We start from the raw sequence: 18,215 nt of genomic DNA on the forward strand, positions 1-18,215 counted from the left end.
TGTTACATTAAACATATCCAACACACCATGTAAGAATAACAAATTTGATACTATGGAATTATAGTATCAAATTTTTATGTAATTATTATAAAAGCTTTTAAAACCTGTAATAAATCGTCACAACAAAAAAAGTAGTTAAAAGTATGTAATTCAGGTAAACTCATAACTTAATTTTTTTCTGGATTTTAATATCTCTAGTTATTACTAACTTGTAATATATTCATACCAATATGATTCCTCTGGTGGCCTTCCATCATTTCTTGATTTTCTTCTCTTTCCTGTTCATCTTCAACTCTTTCCCCTCCAACGTCATCTTCTGTACCTTCGCCCTCGACTTCACCTTCTATTTCGTCATTTTGTTCACCTTCAGAACCTGTTTCTTCGTATTCTCTATCAGAGCTAAAATAAATGTGGAATCATGTATCATTCTTTAAATTAAAATAATTAGCAATAATACCGTAGTTACAAAGATGCAGTATTTACTTGTCTGTAGTGTATGCGTCATCATCATGGATGTACTCGTCGTCAGTGTCCACATGTCCACCTTCTGTTGCTATTATACTGCCTCCATCTTTTTCTTCCACAGCCTAGAAATAAATTAATGAATATTTAGTCTTTTATACTGGTTTTCTTACCAGTTATTTTTTTCCATATTTTTTTAATATTTTATTGCTTTTTAAAAGACATACCCCTTCTTCTTTTTCAATATTGGTCAACGATTCTGCATCTGCTAAGTTATCCACAGCAATAGCCAAGAACACATTTAGTAGGATATCTACATACATTTGTTAAGAAAATTAATAATTCTATAAAGTATAGAAATTGATAATTTGTACAATATTAGAATGTTTTAATAATAAATTGAGATTGACCCTTGATTTGAGAACGAGATCGAAACAAGTGGTGTTATTAAAGGATACAGTTGCCGCAAATGAAAAGTATAATGAAGTAGATGCAGGCAAGTATTCCAAAGGAGCCCACTCCACCGTAAGCTTTGATGCCCTCATACATTACTGCATTCCAGTCTTCGCCTGTCAATATCTAAAAGAGAGTAGTATAGATAATATAATTTAAATACTTTAGATATAAGATCAAAATACATAGACAATGTTACACAGTTTACCTGAAACACAGTGAGTAGCGCCTGCCAAAAACAATCAAAGTTATGTCTGTCCTTTTCTTCGACGGGGTCATAGTTAAACTTTCCACCAAACACCTGCATGCCGAGCAGCGCGAAGATCATGATAAACAGAAACAGTAGCAGCAGCAAGGACGCAATCGACTGGATAGAGTTTAGTAGCGACGCCACCAGGTTGGACAGAGAGCGCCAGTACCTGATATTTATCAAAGTTTATAGTAAATTAGTAAAAGGATGAAATATAAATCATACAAAAAAATGAGTAATTAATGCATAGTACAGATATACGTTATATGTATACATCATATGAAATTATATACATTGTATATATTTTTTTAATTTGTTTGCCAGGTCCCTCGAACACACCCAGTGTGTCTGCACTAGGTAAGTTGGTGTTGGTCACATTGGATATGTACTCACTTGGTGACCTTGAACACCCGCAGCAGCCGCACGCAGCGCAGCACGGAGATGCCGAGCGGGGGCATCACCTCAGTTTTTGTGAGCACCATCTCGCTAATAGATCCCACCACAACGAAGCAATCGAAGCGATTGAAAAGAGACACAAAATATCCCTGAAACATATCAACATTAATGAAGTCAATACATAATATTTCTTCTTGTGATGAGTCTGCATTCCAAATGAATAAAAGAACTCGACTATTCAAAAGTGTTTATATTAAGTTTATTTGAATAAAGATTATTTCTATTTCCTCTAGATAGATTTACTGCCAATGATAACACATTCAACAATAAATTTCTTTTCATTCTTCTTTCTTTCTTTCTTTCATTCTTATTGTACAATGGTTCAGCTCACCTGTAGACCTAAGCTGTACATCTTCACTAACATTTCTAACGTAAATAATGCAACAAAAAATGCGTTCCCGTACTCTTGGAAGTGGTCCAGCCATGGCGGCTGCCTGCAAATACGACATAGTACGAGATTATCATGAAAAACGATTGAATAATTGTAATACTAAGTACAACAGTATTACAATTATTATAATAATAATAATAAGTATCAACAGTTGATAAGAGAGATGAGAAGATGATGCAAAACTTTTCCAAGAAGTTAATTTAAATTATAGTGTTGATGAAATTGAATCGGATTGTAATAAGGCGGCGGCGGCTCTCACTGGTAGTGTTCGCTGGCGAGCACCACCGTGTTGAGGAACACGAGCACAATGATGAGCCAGTAGAAGGTCTGCGACTTGACCGCGCGCCGGCACGCCCGCTTCATGCGACGGTTCACCTGCACAACGCAACACGACCACACTGGGTTACCGGACACACTCAGTGTAGTGCACACATCACATCACATCACAGAGTACGCCTAACAACAAACTACAACATAATCTATTACTTCATTCATATATTTATATTCTATCGTTAAAATCCACGGCCAAATTAATTTGCTTTTAATTATTTTCGACTTTAAATAATCTGTAGAAATAATACTTCAACATTCACTTTTTTCATAAACATTAGCAGCTACGTACATATTATTTCCTTTAGTCATTTTGAAACCATTCTTTGATAGAATATGATTAAACTTTTTATATATCTGTTGTATTTCAATATTATTGTTTGTATAAATATGCTTACTTTATCAAAATCTTTCTTCCATAACTTCCCAATAGATATCTTTTGTTGCTCATTATTTTCTATACCTAAATGATCTGTGGAATCATGTTCGTTCGGCATTGGTCCTGTTGAAATAAATAAATAAATATTACATATATTAGATTTGTATCTCATAAATATCACACATAAAACATAGATATAATAACGTAGGTACATACTTCCATAAAATTATAAAGAGACAAGTACGGCAGGATCTAATCTATATAGTAATAGTACTCACTTACACAACCATTTAGTGCTACAGAAAAATTATATCGCTCGTAAATTTATAATCAAGGGCTAACTGCAAACCCCCTTTTAAATCTCTAAAATTCTTTACCGCACCCTGTATGCATACTTTGGAAACATGTACAATTTGTACAACGGGCGTACCCATATTTTACCAAACATTAAATAGTAGTTAGTATAGTTAGTAGTAGTTAGTAATAGTTAGTAGTAGTTAGTATAGTTAGTAGTAGTTAGTAATGTGAACTGATGATCTTATTGCTAGCAATGTACCATGTCAGGTTGACCTCCATGCGCTTCCCCCTGGAAACCATCGTGAGAAATTCACCAAGAAATTATAACTGACCTGACTTCATGTTCATCTTATCATTTTCCACTGGTGGGGCACCAGCGTAAACCGTTAGCGCAGACGGGTGCACCATTCCATTATCATCCATAAAAAAGAACGTCAAAACGTTCACGACAAAAAAATAATTTCATTAGTTCAAACAACGTCGAAATTAAAACTTCAAAGCTCTTTTCCTCATACTATGTCAATAAAAAAATAAAATAAGAAGCCTGTTGTAAAAAAGGAAAATGTCTATGTCATAATGGTGCAAATCAACATAAATAAATAAATAGTACGATTACAGTAATCATATAAATAATTCATATTACTGACCAATTCCATAGTCTCTCTTCTGGTCGACAGCGTCGTGCTGGTCAGCGAGCGGTTCCAAGTACTCGGCCTGCGTGATCCAGTCGAGGTAGCCCTTCAGGTCCTCCTCCAGCTGCTGCTTCTCCCGTAGCTTCTGGAAGTCGCCACGGTTCTTCGCTTTTTCTCTCTCTTTGGAGAACTCACTAGATATTTTGAAAACAGTAAGACGGTCACCAATTTTAATATACTACCCACGACCCTGGCCGAACTGATAATAAATATATATGTGTCGATCGGAGAAGTGGGTAAATATTATGGTAATTGTATCGTACTCACCCAGACAACACACCGAGGATAAGGTTCATAACAAAAAATGCTCCCAAGATGACCATTGAAACGAAATATATCCACTCCCAGCTGTTGCCCATCGCATCTTGTATCTGAAAGACATGACAGACATGAGCGCCTGTAATATGTACATCAACAATAAAGCAGCCTTCTATTGTCTTTGACTTTGGGACTCTAACGGTGAGTCTCAAACTCGCCTCTCCTCATAGTTTGTCCTTAGATATGTTGTAAACTACCTGTATGGCTGAATCCAATTAGAAGGTCAATCCTTTGACAATATTATTTTTAGAAAACTTTGTATTGCCTATAAAGTGGGAAAGTAGCTCGAAGAATCAATTATGAAAGAAAAATATTTAATAATGCAAATCTGTACAATGTACGAGTAGGATAACTCTTTTCCACTAGATAAAAGGATAACCCCAAAACTGTTTAATCCCTTAATGGACTTAGCTAATTTAGGTTTGTTCTTTAGCAGCCTTATTTTCTGCAGTGCAAAATAAATGGTTGAATTAATGATGGAGTTTTATTTGAAAGTGACATAAATTCTAAAACAGAAATACTAACATTATACATAACGTCAGTCCATCCTTCCAGCGTGATGCACTGGAACACTGTGAGCATGGACAGGCCGAAGTTATCAAAGTTGGTGATACCGAAATTGGGGCCTATCCAACCCTCTCTGCACTCCATCTCCTCGCCTATACTGGAGCAGTTGAACCCGTTGTCCAAGTCACACGGATGTGGGGAGTCCATGATCTCATCTGCAAAGAATACGTTTCAGTCGGTAAGCATTTTTACAACTTAATATTTATTTATTAACCAATACTGCGACCTCGCCGCGTTTGCATGGACATTTATGAGATCAAATATAGACTGCAAAATAGTACTGTTTTATATTAGTTACTGTGTTTCTGAATTCGTTTTGTAGTTCATTAACTAATGGATGAATTCACAGTGTAAAGCCAACTGAAATGAATCATGTTTCCTTATTGTTTTCAGTGAGTGCTTCAATTTCGTCGTCAAAATTTATACGAACAGACATTAACTTATTAATTACGTTTGAAGTATTTTAATTCGTGAGCTTTATAATGGATAAATATATAATAATTATTCTTACTTGTAAACTTATTGTAACAACTCTTATGCATCTTCCCGGAGAAGAGTTCGAGGCCGATGATAGCGTAGATGATGATCACGAATATGACGAGCAGCGCGATGTGCAGCAACGGAATCATCGCCTTCAATATAGAGTTCAGCACTATCTGTAGACCTGACAAATAATTACATTACAGACACACATTCCCTTATTTATATTTTTACATTAGCATACGATACGTAGTTACAGTAAACCTGAGCAGCTTTTGTTTGTTTTGTATCGTTTACATTCTGCTAAGTTTTGTAAAATGAAAATCTTGTGTAATAATTGCACAGGGCAGGGATTATACACTACGCCACAGAATGTACTTACAACAGCTCTTTACTTTTCTCCTGGTCTAAGGATGATTTAAGCAATCTGATCATGATAAGTTAGCATATGTATAATCTTTTGCATTGTTTATATATTTCATCCTGAGTATACTTTCATCCAGTTTTTATTTCTAATAAACAAAACAGCGTTATAAATATACATTGGATTGTTAATTTAATTAAAATGTACTTACTAGGCACACCGGAGACGAGTCGTAACGGCCGCAGCACCCTGAAGGCTCGCAGCGCTTTCACGTCGAACGCGTCTTTGAATATACTCGACAGCACCGTGCTTACCATACTGGAAACAAGACAAGATACACTCATGTACTGAACTCTGCAGCCTTTTAATTGCATTTTTTTTTATTAATAGGGATTGCGCTTGGTCTTACCTTATGTGATGGTAAATGATGGCAAGATCTAGGATGATGATGATGATCATGTTTCAGCTGTTGTCGAAATTGAAATTTATGATGCATCGTTACTCTACAATAGAAGCCCAGGACAAAGTATATAACATACAAAAAAGTTTGTCCATATATTATAGACAATCATATGTAGACGTCACTATTACTGCGCTACGCCGCCATGAAAAATAATTACAATCTTCTGCACATTAAGTACGGCATGTAATAGAAATATCTTCACCGAGTTTAAAAGATATTAAAGTTAAGAGGAGATGCCACGTAACGGAGCGGAAAATCGCCAGTTTGTAAGTGTAATCGGCAAGATAAGAGCCGTACGCTTCAGTGATCGGGAATGCGGATGAACACGGATGATGTAATCACAATGATGTAACGACGATACGCGTCACAATTTTGCATGTCACCATCATCACTTGTTTGAAACTGTTACCAGACGCAGAGTGACATCACTAACATAGTATAGTTAACAAACGATTCTTCATAGTGTAGCTTCAGTAATTTTAGCAGAACATATTTGGACCTATTAATGATGTTTTGTTATTACTAGAAAACTGGTTATTATCAAAGTCTCACAGATATTTTAAGGTTGAAATGGCAAGCACGCTGCCAAAGGTAGCAGCAGCTTTAAAGTGATGATGACAATATATACAAAGCATGAGGTATGGAGTATGAGGATACCATATTATTCAAGTTTTGGTTCTATTAATTTTTTTTTGAGTGTACACATGTTGACATGAACTGCTAGAGTTAAAGAATATCAGATTACCCAATGACGACGATGGTGAAGTCGAGTAAGTTCCACCCGTTCCTGAGGTAGGAGCCGGTGTGCATGATGAAGCCGTAAGCTATGATCTTCATCACGCACTCCCCCGTGAAGATCACCAGGAACACGTACTCGATCTTCTCCTGCAAATGTACAATTTCTGGATAAGTATAATTTCGGTAAAAAAAATTTAAATTAATTATTAATGAGTTTATAGAAATAGAAGTAATCTTTATTCAAATAAACTCAATACAAGCTCTTTCAATAACATATTTTTTATTCTACCACTCATTCGGAACGCAGATCCATCACAAGAACAATGAGCAAGAAACTTGTGTGTTGCTCTTTTGAATAGATGTTTTTTTGTTTTAGTTTATTTATCTTATTACAATACACTGTTAATTTCAAGGAATTATGAACATTTTAATAATTCATTCAGTGTGAAAAGCAGTTGTAGGAATGTTTAAGACTTATGAGTGTTTATCGTAGGGCTCCGTGAGTGTCAGGTGGCAGGCGTGCGGGTTGTGTGGGTCGGTCCACGTCGGCGTCCTGTCTACTCGTCCCCCGACACAACTTTTCCTTCGCTTGCATTTTGTATAAGCTAACTTTTAAATGATAAATATAATAGAATTGCCAACGTCTCCCCTGGTTGGGATGAAGTCGTGAATCATAATTTATTTAAAGTTACAAGACCTTAATTACATCCAACTCTCGTGTCGTTGAAATTGAAAATGATTTATCACAAAAACATACAATTAAGGCATTTTAAAGAGCGATAAATAAATTGTACATCACATATTTAACGGACATTTAAATTTAATTATATTATCCCGAGTCTATGCTGGCAGTCTACCGTATGAACTTTGAGTTATGTACTAAAAGGTAACTCCCCTGTACCATAGAAAATAAACAAGTTAACATAATTAATTTCCAACAAAACACTGGAAACTGTTGTTTTGCTATATCTTTTTTTTTCGGACTACTCTAATACTGTTGGCCGCAGCTGCCCTTTACAGCTTCACCGAACGATAAGAGACGAGTACAGATGGCAATCCATACCTAAGGAAGGACTTACGGAGCTGCTGAAGGCCAACTCCCGCCGGACGGATATGACTTTAGACTGAGGACACCGCTAGGAGTTCGAACCTGGGATGAGGCCGTCGTGATTACGATCCCCGTTTGAATTGGACGTGGGAATGATCGGAGGAGATTTGCATATCGTTCATATGATAAATAAATCTGATTTACGGCTAGTATAGAAAGGAGGAATGGTGTTGTACGCGTTCTTATTACTGGAACCATTGTAGTGAAATGTGACGTGTGAGTTGTATGAATTAAACGTGTCTATGTACATACATAGATTGCACGTCATTTATCACAGTCAACAGTAATCCCATTACACGTCCTGTTTTCCGCCAGTCATATCCTCGTATGTAGCAAAAATATTAATCAGTACTTCGTTCGTCATAGTGTTTTAATTCACCTAATAGACAATGTTATATGATTTTGATTATATATATATATATATATATTGTGTGCCTGGTGTGACTGGTGTTTTATCCTTTTCATCTATTTCGAGAAGTTTTCGGACTATACGACAGGTACTTAAGATGGCAGCCTTTTGTATATTTAATTGTTTCAGGCTGTGATGTAGGTTGATTATGTTTGGGTATGATACCTGTAGATGAGAGGACTATGGGTATTATATATATTATTATTATTATTATCTGAGGCTAATGAATTAATGCTAGTCGGTGATTTGTATTCACACATGTTTCGAATTAGAAATGTAAACTTACAATGATTATTTAAAAGAGCAACACACAAGTTTCATGCTCGTTCTTCTTGTGATGAGACAGATTTCCGAACGAGCGGTAGATTACAAAAAATATTATGACTATTCAAAAGTGCAAAAATTAAGTTTATTTGAATAAATGATTATCTATTCTATTCTATGACATGAGGACACTTACCAGAACTGAATTAGTGTAGTTGGAATCGCTGGCCGGGTACGGTGTGTACACCGCCAGCGCTATACAGTTGGCAAAAATGGTCGTCAGTATCATCCACTCGAAAGGTCTGATGACTGCGCTAAGGAAATATATATGCATCGGAAATAACGGATAATAAGTTGTTACTCTAAAAATAATTGACCATATGTTACTGACAGGTCATAGAGTCAGGGACCAGCCAAAAATATTTATATTAATACATATATTTCATCATATTTTGATATACAATGAATACAAATAAAGATATTGTTGAAATATAACGATAACACTCCGTCATTTTGAATAAAATATAATATTATAATCGGTTGGCTATTTATTTATATTGCTATGTAAGAGAGAAGTCAGTTAGTTTACAGAGATGTCAATGGATATGTATGACTTGTTCAACGTTCGTCTTTAGATAGTCCAATGAAAAATCGCGACACACAGCACATTTCGAGATGAGAAGAACTAACAAGAAACTCAGCTCGTATTCTTTTCAAATAAATGTTGTACATGTTTACAATAATACAGATTAATTTAAATTCTAATGCAGGAGAATAGAGTGACTACCAGCATATGCTATTGTAAAATCAAAAAGTCTGAACAGACCAGTCCCCACAATTCTCCTTACAATATGTATGTATGGTAGGTAGCAGGTAGGTGTGGGGACATGTTAACATTGTGAGACATCTCATTTCTGTTTGAACGTGAATATCGTCAAATCATCGCAATCTGTCGCAGTATCAAATAAAATAGTTTATTTTGTTAAAAATATGATATAAAATATTTATTTTGCACGAGCAATTAATATATTTTTGTACCGAAATATCCCACACGGAAACGCACTCTGTAAACATTGGCGAGGACATACTTGAGCATCAACAACTGTTTATATATATCAGATAGTCAAAAAAATGGGTAATATTTTTAGAGTGCATTCGGTACAAAGTGAGTCGAGTACAGAAACTGGTGTCCTTATTATCATTACTAATATTAATACATGTAAATAAAATTGGAGTGTCTGTTTGTAATAATGAAATAACCGTTTTTACTACATGCATATGAATATAATATTAAAATTATATTTTTTTTCAATTTTTGTCTGTCTGTCTGTTTGTTCCGGCTAATCTCAGAAATGGCTGGACCGATTTTGACGAGACGTTTTTTAGCAGGTAGCAGATGGAGTAATTTAAGCTACTTTTATTTTAGGAAAATAAAGTTAAATTCCACGCGGACGAAGTCGCGGGTACAGCTAGTTATAAATATGAAAAGGATTTTTATTACGCTTTCACGCAAATACTACGGCGGTATTACAATGAACGTGGGATATATTTTATTTTATTAAAAAAATATTTTTTATAAAAAAACAAACAATACAATAAACTATCAACATTTTACTACTTCAGCATCATTTAGCAGCCAATAATGAAGTTATCCGAGCGAAGCCGCGGTTAAAAGCTAGATATGAATAAGAACGGCACACAAGTAATATTTATTATATATATCTTGTACAGTCGGTTTAGGTTTACTGACTCCGTTTTATATGCATTATAGGCCGCGAGATGAGAGCGATCCGCGGACAGTTGGCAGCGCATCAGGCATCGTAAAACTGCTTCAGATGTCAAGTACCCGTGTATTGAGTACAGAAATATCGCTACCTACGCTTTGTAATGCCAGTCTATTTATATATATTACAAAATCGGACGATCTAAGTAGTCATCTAAGTGGTGGTGACACGGGCCGAGCTCGCAACCTACAATGACACTAAACGTAAATGTAACATAATGCATGATTTCGTATTTAATTTTACACAAACCAATATGAGAGAGAATGCGAGGATTTCTGTCTGTTTTATTTTAAAATTCGTGTGTCACTGTAAAAATAAACAGTTTAAATTAACAGTCAATAAATTATTATTAAATTAACAGTCACTGTATAACTACAGTCTAAACACAATTTCAAGTCAATAGTGCGTTTTATGAATTGTCATCGAAACCGGAAAATTATATGAATGGCTAGTATAGCATATAAATTTATATTATACTCGCTGATTCGTCCTCGAGTTTTTTTTTCGGACTACTCTAATGCTGTTGGCTGCAGCTGGCCTTTACAGCTTCACCGGACGATAGGGGGCGAGCATGGCACTCCAAACCAAAGGATGGAATTATGGAGTGAAGGCCAACTCCCGCCTGACGGATACGACTTTAGTCTGAGGGCACCACTAGGGGTTCGAACCTCGGCTCAGGCCGTCGTAACGTCGGCCTCCGTTTGAATTGGACGGGGGTCGACCGGAGGGGGCCGTCCTCGAGATTAATATTCGAATACATGTAGTGACACGTACGGTGTAGCCTTCACGCACTGTCATTTGAGATTTGTAGGGTATCTTTTTTTTTCGAGGGGAAAGGTTACAGTACCGAAACGTCCGCCTTTATGAAAGGGTGCGGACGAATACTGTGGGACCCGACCCACCAAAAGCCCCCGATGTTCCGCTCATACACGATTAGTCGCCGACGTCTCGGGTTCGCTTCCGCATTCGGCCGAGACGCGGCCGCGTTCTCCAATGAAGGAGCCGCCTCCGAGTGCGGGTCACGGGGACCACTCCGCGCCCACCCTCGCGGGTCACTCACCTCCTCGGAGCTTCGGATGTAGGGTACCTGGGTACCTGCAATCTTTCTTTTTTTTAAGGTATTTGAGTCGTTATTACTAACTGGTTTCCCTCATTGCTTCATTCAGTTGAGAGAACATATCATATATTCATATGATATTTCATGGGGCTAGTAACCGGGTCGGGTGGGTCATTAATCTCTTCGGACGAAGCAGCGAGCATAATTATGATAGAACTTCACTTCCAGGTAAGTTCGTTTAATCAGTAATTATTAGTATATATGTATTTATATCATTTTGTTAGTATACTTATCAGACAAAGTGACAACTTGTAACCACTGTTAGTGTATTCCTACTTAATATAATATAATAAAACTAGTTACTCGCCCCGGCTTCGCAGGATACGTTATCCGTGCGATGCCGGGTCCCTGTATTATATATATATATATATATATATATTTATGTATTTATTTTATTCAGGCTACATGGCCCATATTATAAATACCTTATAGATTAACATACATAACAAATAATAATAAAATGTGTAAATAAAATTGTCTCTATGATCACGGCACTGACGACGGCAATCTGCCACGGTAGCGCCGGTACAACACACCCTTCGGCCAGTAGTCCTCTATCATGAAATATATATAAACCATCCTCTTGAATCACTCTATCTATTAAATAATACCGCTTCAAAATCCGTTGCGTAGTTTCAAAGATTTAAGCATACATAGAGACGGACAGACAGCGACAGCATGTAGTAAAAAACGGTTATTTCAATATTACAAACAGACACTACAATTTTATTTACTTGTATAGATTATTGATCTTGTGGTGTTGTGGTACATTTGCATGGTCACACTTGTATTTCCTGGGTCACGCGTCACGCGTCCGTCATTCATTCACTGTAGCCGGCACGCGGCTGGCGGCTGGCGGCTGGCGGTGCGGCTGGCGGCTGGCACACCATCAATTTTTTTCTCCATTGTTTTGTTTACGCACAATTAATTAATTTAATACTCCACCTGGACGTTGTACTCCTCCGTTATAGTTTATATCATCATTACATAGTATAAAACAAAGTCGCTGTCGCTATCTGTCCCTATGTATACTTAAATCTTTAAAACTACGCAACGGATTTTGAAGCGGTTTTTTCAATAGATAGAGTGATTCAAGAGGAAGGTTTATATGTATAATACATGTACATCCATGCAAAGACGGGGCGAGTAACTAGTGAATATATAACATCGGTATTTATAAGAGCCCCCGGGACGTGACTGTGTCTGTATTTTATATTTTTGTATACATTTTCAGTACGTAATAAAAATCGGACGCATTTTTAATATACAATTATCAAATCAAATCATTTATTCGCAGAGTACAGTACTTATATGTGTATACAATATTAAATATAACGTCCAGTGTATTCAGCCTGCATACAGACGTGAACATTTTTATATAATAATTAAAATGAATTATCATTTAGAATACTCAAGAAACTATTGATAGTGCTCGTTCAGGCTCGTTCAGGTTGTACTATGTGTGGCCCAAAATATTATTTTTATACAGCAACCCTGCAACGTCGGGTTTTCAGCGGGCCAGAGACAATACGATAACCGTTGCAGTTTAACCTGTTAACCGGGGAATTAACACGTAATTTTGTATTGTTGTAAATGGTAAAGCAACTTTTTTTTGGTAATTGTTGTTCAATGTTTTGAACAATTTTTTGTTTAGTGTGTTATTCATTTATTTTTTTAACATCTGCTGAAATAATAAATAAAAATATATCTAAATATATATATAAATCAAAGGTGACTGACTGACATAGTGAACTATCAACGCACAGCCCAAACCACTGGACAGATCGGGCTGAAATTTGGCATGCAGGTATGTAGATGTTATGACGTAGGCATCCGCTAAGAAAGGATTTTGATTAATTCTACCCCCAAGGGAATAAAATAAGGGATGAAGGTTTGTATGAAACTTTGTCAATTTTAACCCGATCGGACTGAGACTTTGCATGGATAAAGCTACTATGACGTAGGCGTTCCCTAAGAATGTGTTTTGATATATTCCACCCCTAAGGGGATAAAATAGAGGATGAAAGTTTGTATAAAGCTTCTTAGATTTTCGACTGATTGAACTGAAATAAAAAATTGGAGCTACCATGATGAAGACATTCGCTTAAATAGGATTTTGATAAATTCAACCCCCATGGGGGTAAAATAAGAGATGATGCAGGATGTAAATATATTAGTTTGAACCTATCAGTACCTAATGGAATAAATTTAGTCGAACAAAATAATTTTTAGTTCTTTAGACTACTTTTACTTTAGAAAAATAAAGTCAAATTCCACGCGGACGTAGTCGCGGGAACAGCTAGTATTCTTATAAAATTTAAATGAAACAGATCTGAGCAAAGATATTCAAAGTCGCACAGCAGAAACCGCGTATTACAGCACGTTCAGTAGATATTTACAATTCATTCTCAACACAACAAAATATCTTCGGATATAAATATAATTCGATATAAATACATTACGATGATCGATATGTAATGTTTTGAAATCGCGCGGAGTTCCTCAACACTGCTGGATGAGTGTTGGCGGCGTGCCATCCACGCGGATGTACTGGTCGTGGATCCGATATAATCTGCTGTTACCACGCGGAAATGGACCGCGAGTAGCCACTGGGACGCTGACTGGACGGGAAATCTTTTACTTTCGTTGACTGACTCTATAATATGTCAAATCTAGCGTCAATTCAGATGGGCCGGGTCGATGTGCTTCCTCTAATATGGTTGAGTGCAAAGATAGCTGCCTCATCCGTCATACTTGTGAACGGGTGCTGCTTGTGGGGACTGGTCTGTTCGGGTTACGAACACTGATCAGACTATTTGCTATTGCAATAACATATGCTGGTGGTCACTCTATTCTCCCAAATTTGAATTTAAATGAATCTGTATTATTGTAAACATGTACAACATTTATTTGAAAAGAATACGAGCTAAGTTTCTTATCAGTTCTTCTCATCTCGAAATCACTCCGAACTGACGGTATATTTGATATATCATAAGAGGCTGTAATAGACCTACATGAATAAAGATATTCTGAATTTGAATTTAAGTGTTTCCACAATTTGTGTATACTATTATATTATAAATGAAACGATAACAATTATCTCTGCACTGACCATGATTAACAGATAGAAAACCCCGCCAGTTGTTGACTCTCCAAAGTGTTTTGAACTTTAATAAATATCGAGTCCCTACAGTAGTACTAAAAAACTATTTTAAAGATTACAATCCATACATATATGTAAATAAAATTGGAGTGTCTGTTTGTAATATTGAAATCAACGTTTATTAACTACATGCATATGAATATAATGCGGTACATACACTAAAATAACATTTTGTACAATTTTTGTCTGTCTGTTTATTTGTTCCGGCTAATCTCTGAAATGGCTGGACCGATTTTGACGTGACTTTTTTTGACAGGTAGCTGATGTAATAATTTAGGCTACTTTAATTTTAGAAAAATAAAGTTAATTTCCACGCGGACGAGTCGCGGGTACAGCTAGGTGATATATAAAAATTGAAAAGGATACTTCCATTCCACTATATCTATGCACAGTTTCCTTAGAGGGTTCTTTAGTGTTAGACAGAAGAGTGCTCTCTTCGGCCGCTCCTGTTGTACTTTGGGCCCTCTCCTGGGCGGCTTCCTGGGCGCGGCCGGTACTGGTATGAGGGGCCCCGTGCCGTCCGCGGCCGCCGCAGCGCCCGCCACTGTGGTGCCCGTGGTGGCGGTGACATCCGTGGTGGGTCCGAGCGGCGTTTCGGCGGCCGGTGGTGCGGTGGTCGGCGGCTCCTCGCCACAACTCTCTTGGGTGTTCATCTTCTTCTGTAAAAAAGAAAGGGGTTGGTTAGTTTCATTTGAAATTTTCCTCTAAATTCTTTTTTAGGTAGCATCCTGACAGGGTATGTGGATAGAAGCGATTGTAACAGTCCTATTCTTTATTTGACGTGCTTGTTCCGATTCTGACGGTGTGTTTGTACAATTTTGGGGTAAACCACTAGGAGCTTGTGAGGAAAGTGAACATCGTATGAAACATCTATATATATAACTCAAACATGACTGACATAGTGATCTATCAACGCACACCCCAAACCACTGGACGAATCGGGCTGAAATTTAGCATGCAGGTAGATGTTATGACGTAGGCATCCGCTAAGAAAGGATTTTGATCAATTCTACCCCCAAGGGGATAAAATAGGAAATGAAAGTTTGTATGAAACTTTGTCAATTTTATACCGATCGGGCTGAGACTTTGCGTGCATAAAACTACTATGACGTAAGCATCCCCTAAGAAAGGATTTTGATATATTCCACCCCTAAGAGAGTAATTAACGCGGCAAAAGCTAGTATAATATATGTAACTAGCCACTCGCCTCGGTTTCGCACGGGTATACATGTATTATATATATATATACATATAAACCTTCCTCTTGAATCACTCTATCTATTAAAAAACCGTACCAAAATCAGTTGCGTAGTTTTAGTATATTTAACGTGTATGTATGTGTATATATATATGTATATAATATATATCTATATATCTAATATATATCTTGTATAGTTATGTATATGTATTAGTAAATTTAAAACAGCTCTCGCTAACACCCCACAACCCTCTCTGTTTATACCCTAAGATTAGCTGGGAGAGAATGCTATACGGCATTAAGCTCGCCTCTAGTACAAACATTTTTTTTTTGTTCAATAAAGAACAAATAAATAAATAAAATACATAGGGACGGACAGACAGCGATAGCGACTTTGTTTTACACTATGTAATCATATTAAAATTGTTGTATCTGACTAATAAGAAACGTGTTTTATATTCGAAATTTGTATTTAAAATGTGTAGTCCTTTTGTAGATTCTTGTTTGTTACTTTCATTCTATTCTGTACTGACATATAAGTAGTGTATCTTAATATATTGTTTTCTCCGTGTACCAAATCATTTTGTTTTTCTGATCTGTACAAATATAATAAAATACAACAAAAATATCCATGACTGTAGGCCACGTTAATTACTTTGCATTAGACGCTGTCGTTGGCTCGGTTACTATTCTTTGAGTTACACTTTGACACTCTGGTCCAAACACAAAATTGAAACTTTAATTTTTCATAAAACCGGACCGAAACTAAACTCTACTTCGAAATTTCGTTGTAAACTTTGTACGTTGTCTACTGCGATATTCTTTGGTTTTGAAGGTCTGACACAACCATAATGAATGTTTAATGCGTCATTAGTCTACCCTCCACTCTCCAGACAATATTAATTTGCTAAACATTTATTTATAATGATAATAATAAACCTGGACAATTAACACAGCGCCATCTAGTCCCGCGGTAAGTAGAGCTTGTGTTATGGGTACTAGACAACTGATATCAATACTTAGATTTAGTTTTTGTAAAGACATACATAATATACATAGAAAACATCCAGACCGATACAAATGATCATACTCATGAATAATGAATGTTTGTGCTGCCCGAGGAATCGAATCCGCGACCATCAGAAGTATAGCGGTGTGCTAAACCTAGCGGACCACCGAGGTCGTCAAAGAACGTAATAAAGCGTAAAGTTCGGTGTAGAGTCGTTCGGACCGAAAAATTTAGAATGTAAGGTAGAACCCCGAAAACTGTAAACTGTGTCACCCCACCTTACATTTTCCTGTTGTCATTTACTATATAAGATCAATATTTCTATGTACTATTCTCAGTCTATTATCATCTGTAATATACATCTCTATCAACTACATCGTATCATTTACCCGCCACACTATGTATGTACTAAAAAACGGTTATTTCAATATTACAAACAGACACTCCAATTTTATTTATATGTATAGATTTATTGTTGTAATAAGGAATCAGAGGAAGAGTGGCACGTACATCACATGATATAAAAACATGTATCGGTACAAGGTCGGATCCAGCTTTGGCGCCAGGAGGGGGTCACGTAGTCGTGGTCAAGTCAAGAACTTATAATTTAATTTTGATAACAATAGACACAGTAAAAAGTAGGTATTTAATAATGTACAAAGTTATTATATTAATTAAATATTGAAGGTATGTATTATAGTTACATAAAATCTGTATAGTGTCAAAATATATAAATAAAATCATTATGTTCAATTAGTGGTCCACCTAAGTCCTGGAACCAGCTCAGGGGGGGGGGGTCATGACCCCCATGACCCCCCCTAGATCCGGCGTTGTATTGGTAACTGAGCAGTGAATACAACTGACTACAAGCAAGTTCGATGGCCCATTATTTACAATGTGGCGCACACGTCCTTCATCTATTTTAAACACTGTTTTGATGTTTTTATACGCGTTTATTACGTTCTGTATTTGTATTAAATGATTAATTTTGAAAGTTTAATCATTAATCATTGGTATATTAATATTTTCGTTACATCAATAACTAGATTTATTAGAGTGCTTTTAATCTAAATATAATTCATAAGAATATAATGGTGCTCTTTCAGTACATTGACTGACCACCAGGACGCTACATATTCGTGATGTTCTATCATGTAGAATATTCGTTGAATGTATTTTTCTTTACTTGTGGATTACTTTTTGTGATAAAATTGTAGTGTCTGTTTGTAATATTGAAATAACCGTTTTTTACTACATGCATATGAATATAGATACGGTACATGTACCAAAATAACATTTTTTAAAAATTTTCTCTGTCTGTCTGTTTGTTCTGTATATGCAATACACATACACACGAAATAAAACCTTTTCCTTAATAATAGAGAATATAGTATAGCAGTAATATAGTAATCTCAGGACAATTCACACAGCGCCATCTAGACCCAAGTTAAGCTAGCTAAAGTTTGTGTTATGGGTACTAAACTATATAGATATTTCTTTTATCGTAAATACATACATATTAT

General features: G+C 36.3%; 1 protein-coding gene across 8 annotated transcripts in view; it reads right to left on the minus strand.

The window, feature by feature from the left end:
* The window catches only part of LOC131843118 (muscle calcium channel subunit alpha-1), a 139,341-nt gene that overhangs the window by 17,722 nt on the left and 103,404 nt on the right, over positions 1-18,215 (minus strand). For all 8 annotated transcript variants that reach the window (XM_059191718.1, XM_059191719.1, XM_059191721.1 and 5 more), the window contains exons 3-19: positions 14,852-15,144; positions 8,618-8,723; positions 6,648-6,787; positions 5,651-5,757; positions 5,107-5,259; positions 4,554-4,750; positions 3,978-4,081; positions 3,666-3,844; positions 2,741-2,844; positions 2,272-2,387; positions 1,953-2,055; positions 1,559-1,710; positions 1,124-1,334; positions 921-1,041; positions 690-775; positions 484-587; positions 227-399 (exon numbers count right to left, since the gene is read on the minus strand). In XM_059191718.1, the coding sequence (XP_059047701.1) occupies positions 227-399; positions 484-587; positions 690-775; positions 921-1,041; positions 1,124-1,334; positions 1,559-1,710; positions 1,953-2,055; positions 2,272-2,387; positions 2,741-2,844; positions 3,666-3,844; positions 3,978-4,081; positions 4,554-4,750; positions 5,107-5,259; positions 5,651-5,757; positions 6,648-6,787; positions 8,618-8,723; positions 14,852-15,138 (2,443 nt within the window). In that variant the 5' untranslated portion in view covers positions 15,139-15,144. The remainder of the gene's footprint in view (positions 1-226; positions 400-483; positions 588-689; positions 776-920; positions 1,042-1,123; positions 1,335-1,558; positions 1,711-1,952; positions 2,056-2,271; positions 2,388-2,740; positions 2,845-3,665; positions 3,845-3,977; positions 4,082-4,553; positions 4,751-5,106; positions 5,260-5,650; positions 5,758-6,647; positions 6,788-8,617; positions 8,724-14,851; positions 15,145-18,215) is intronic.

Source organism: Achroia grisella, unplaced genomic scaffold, assembly GCF_030625045.1.
Source record: "Achroia grisella isolate CSIRO2021 unplaced genomic scaffold, CSIRO_AGI_Agris_v1 utg2786, whole genome shotgun sequence".
Lineage (NCBI taxonomy): Eukaryota > Metazoa > Arthropoda > Insecta > Lepidoptera > Pyralidae > Achroia > Achroia grisella.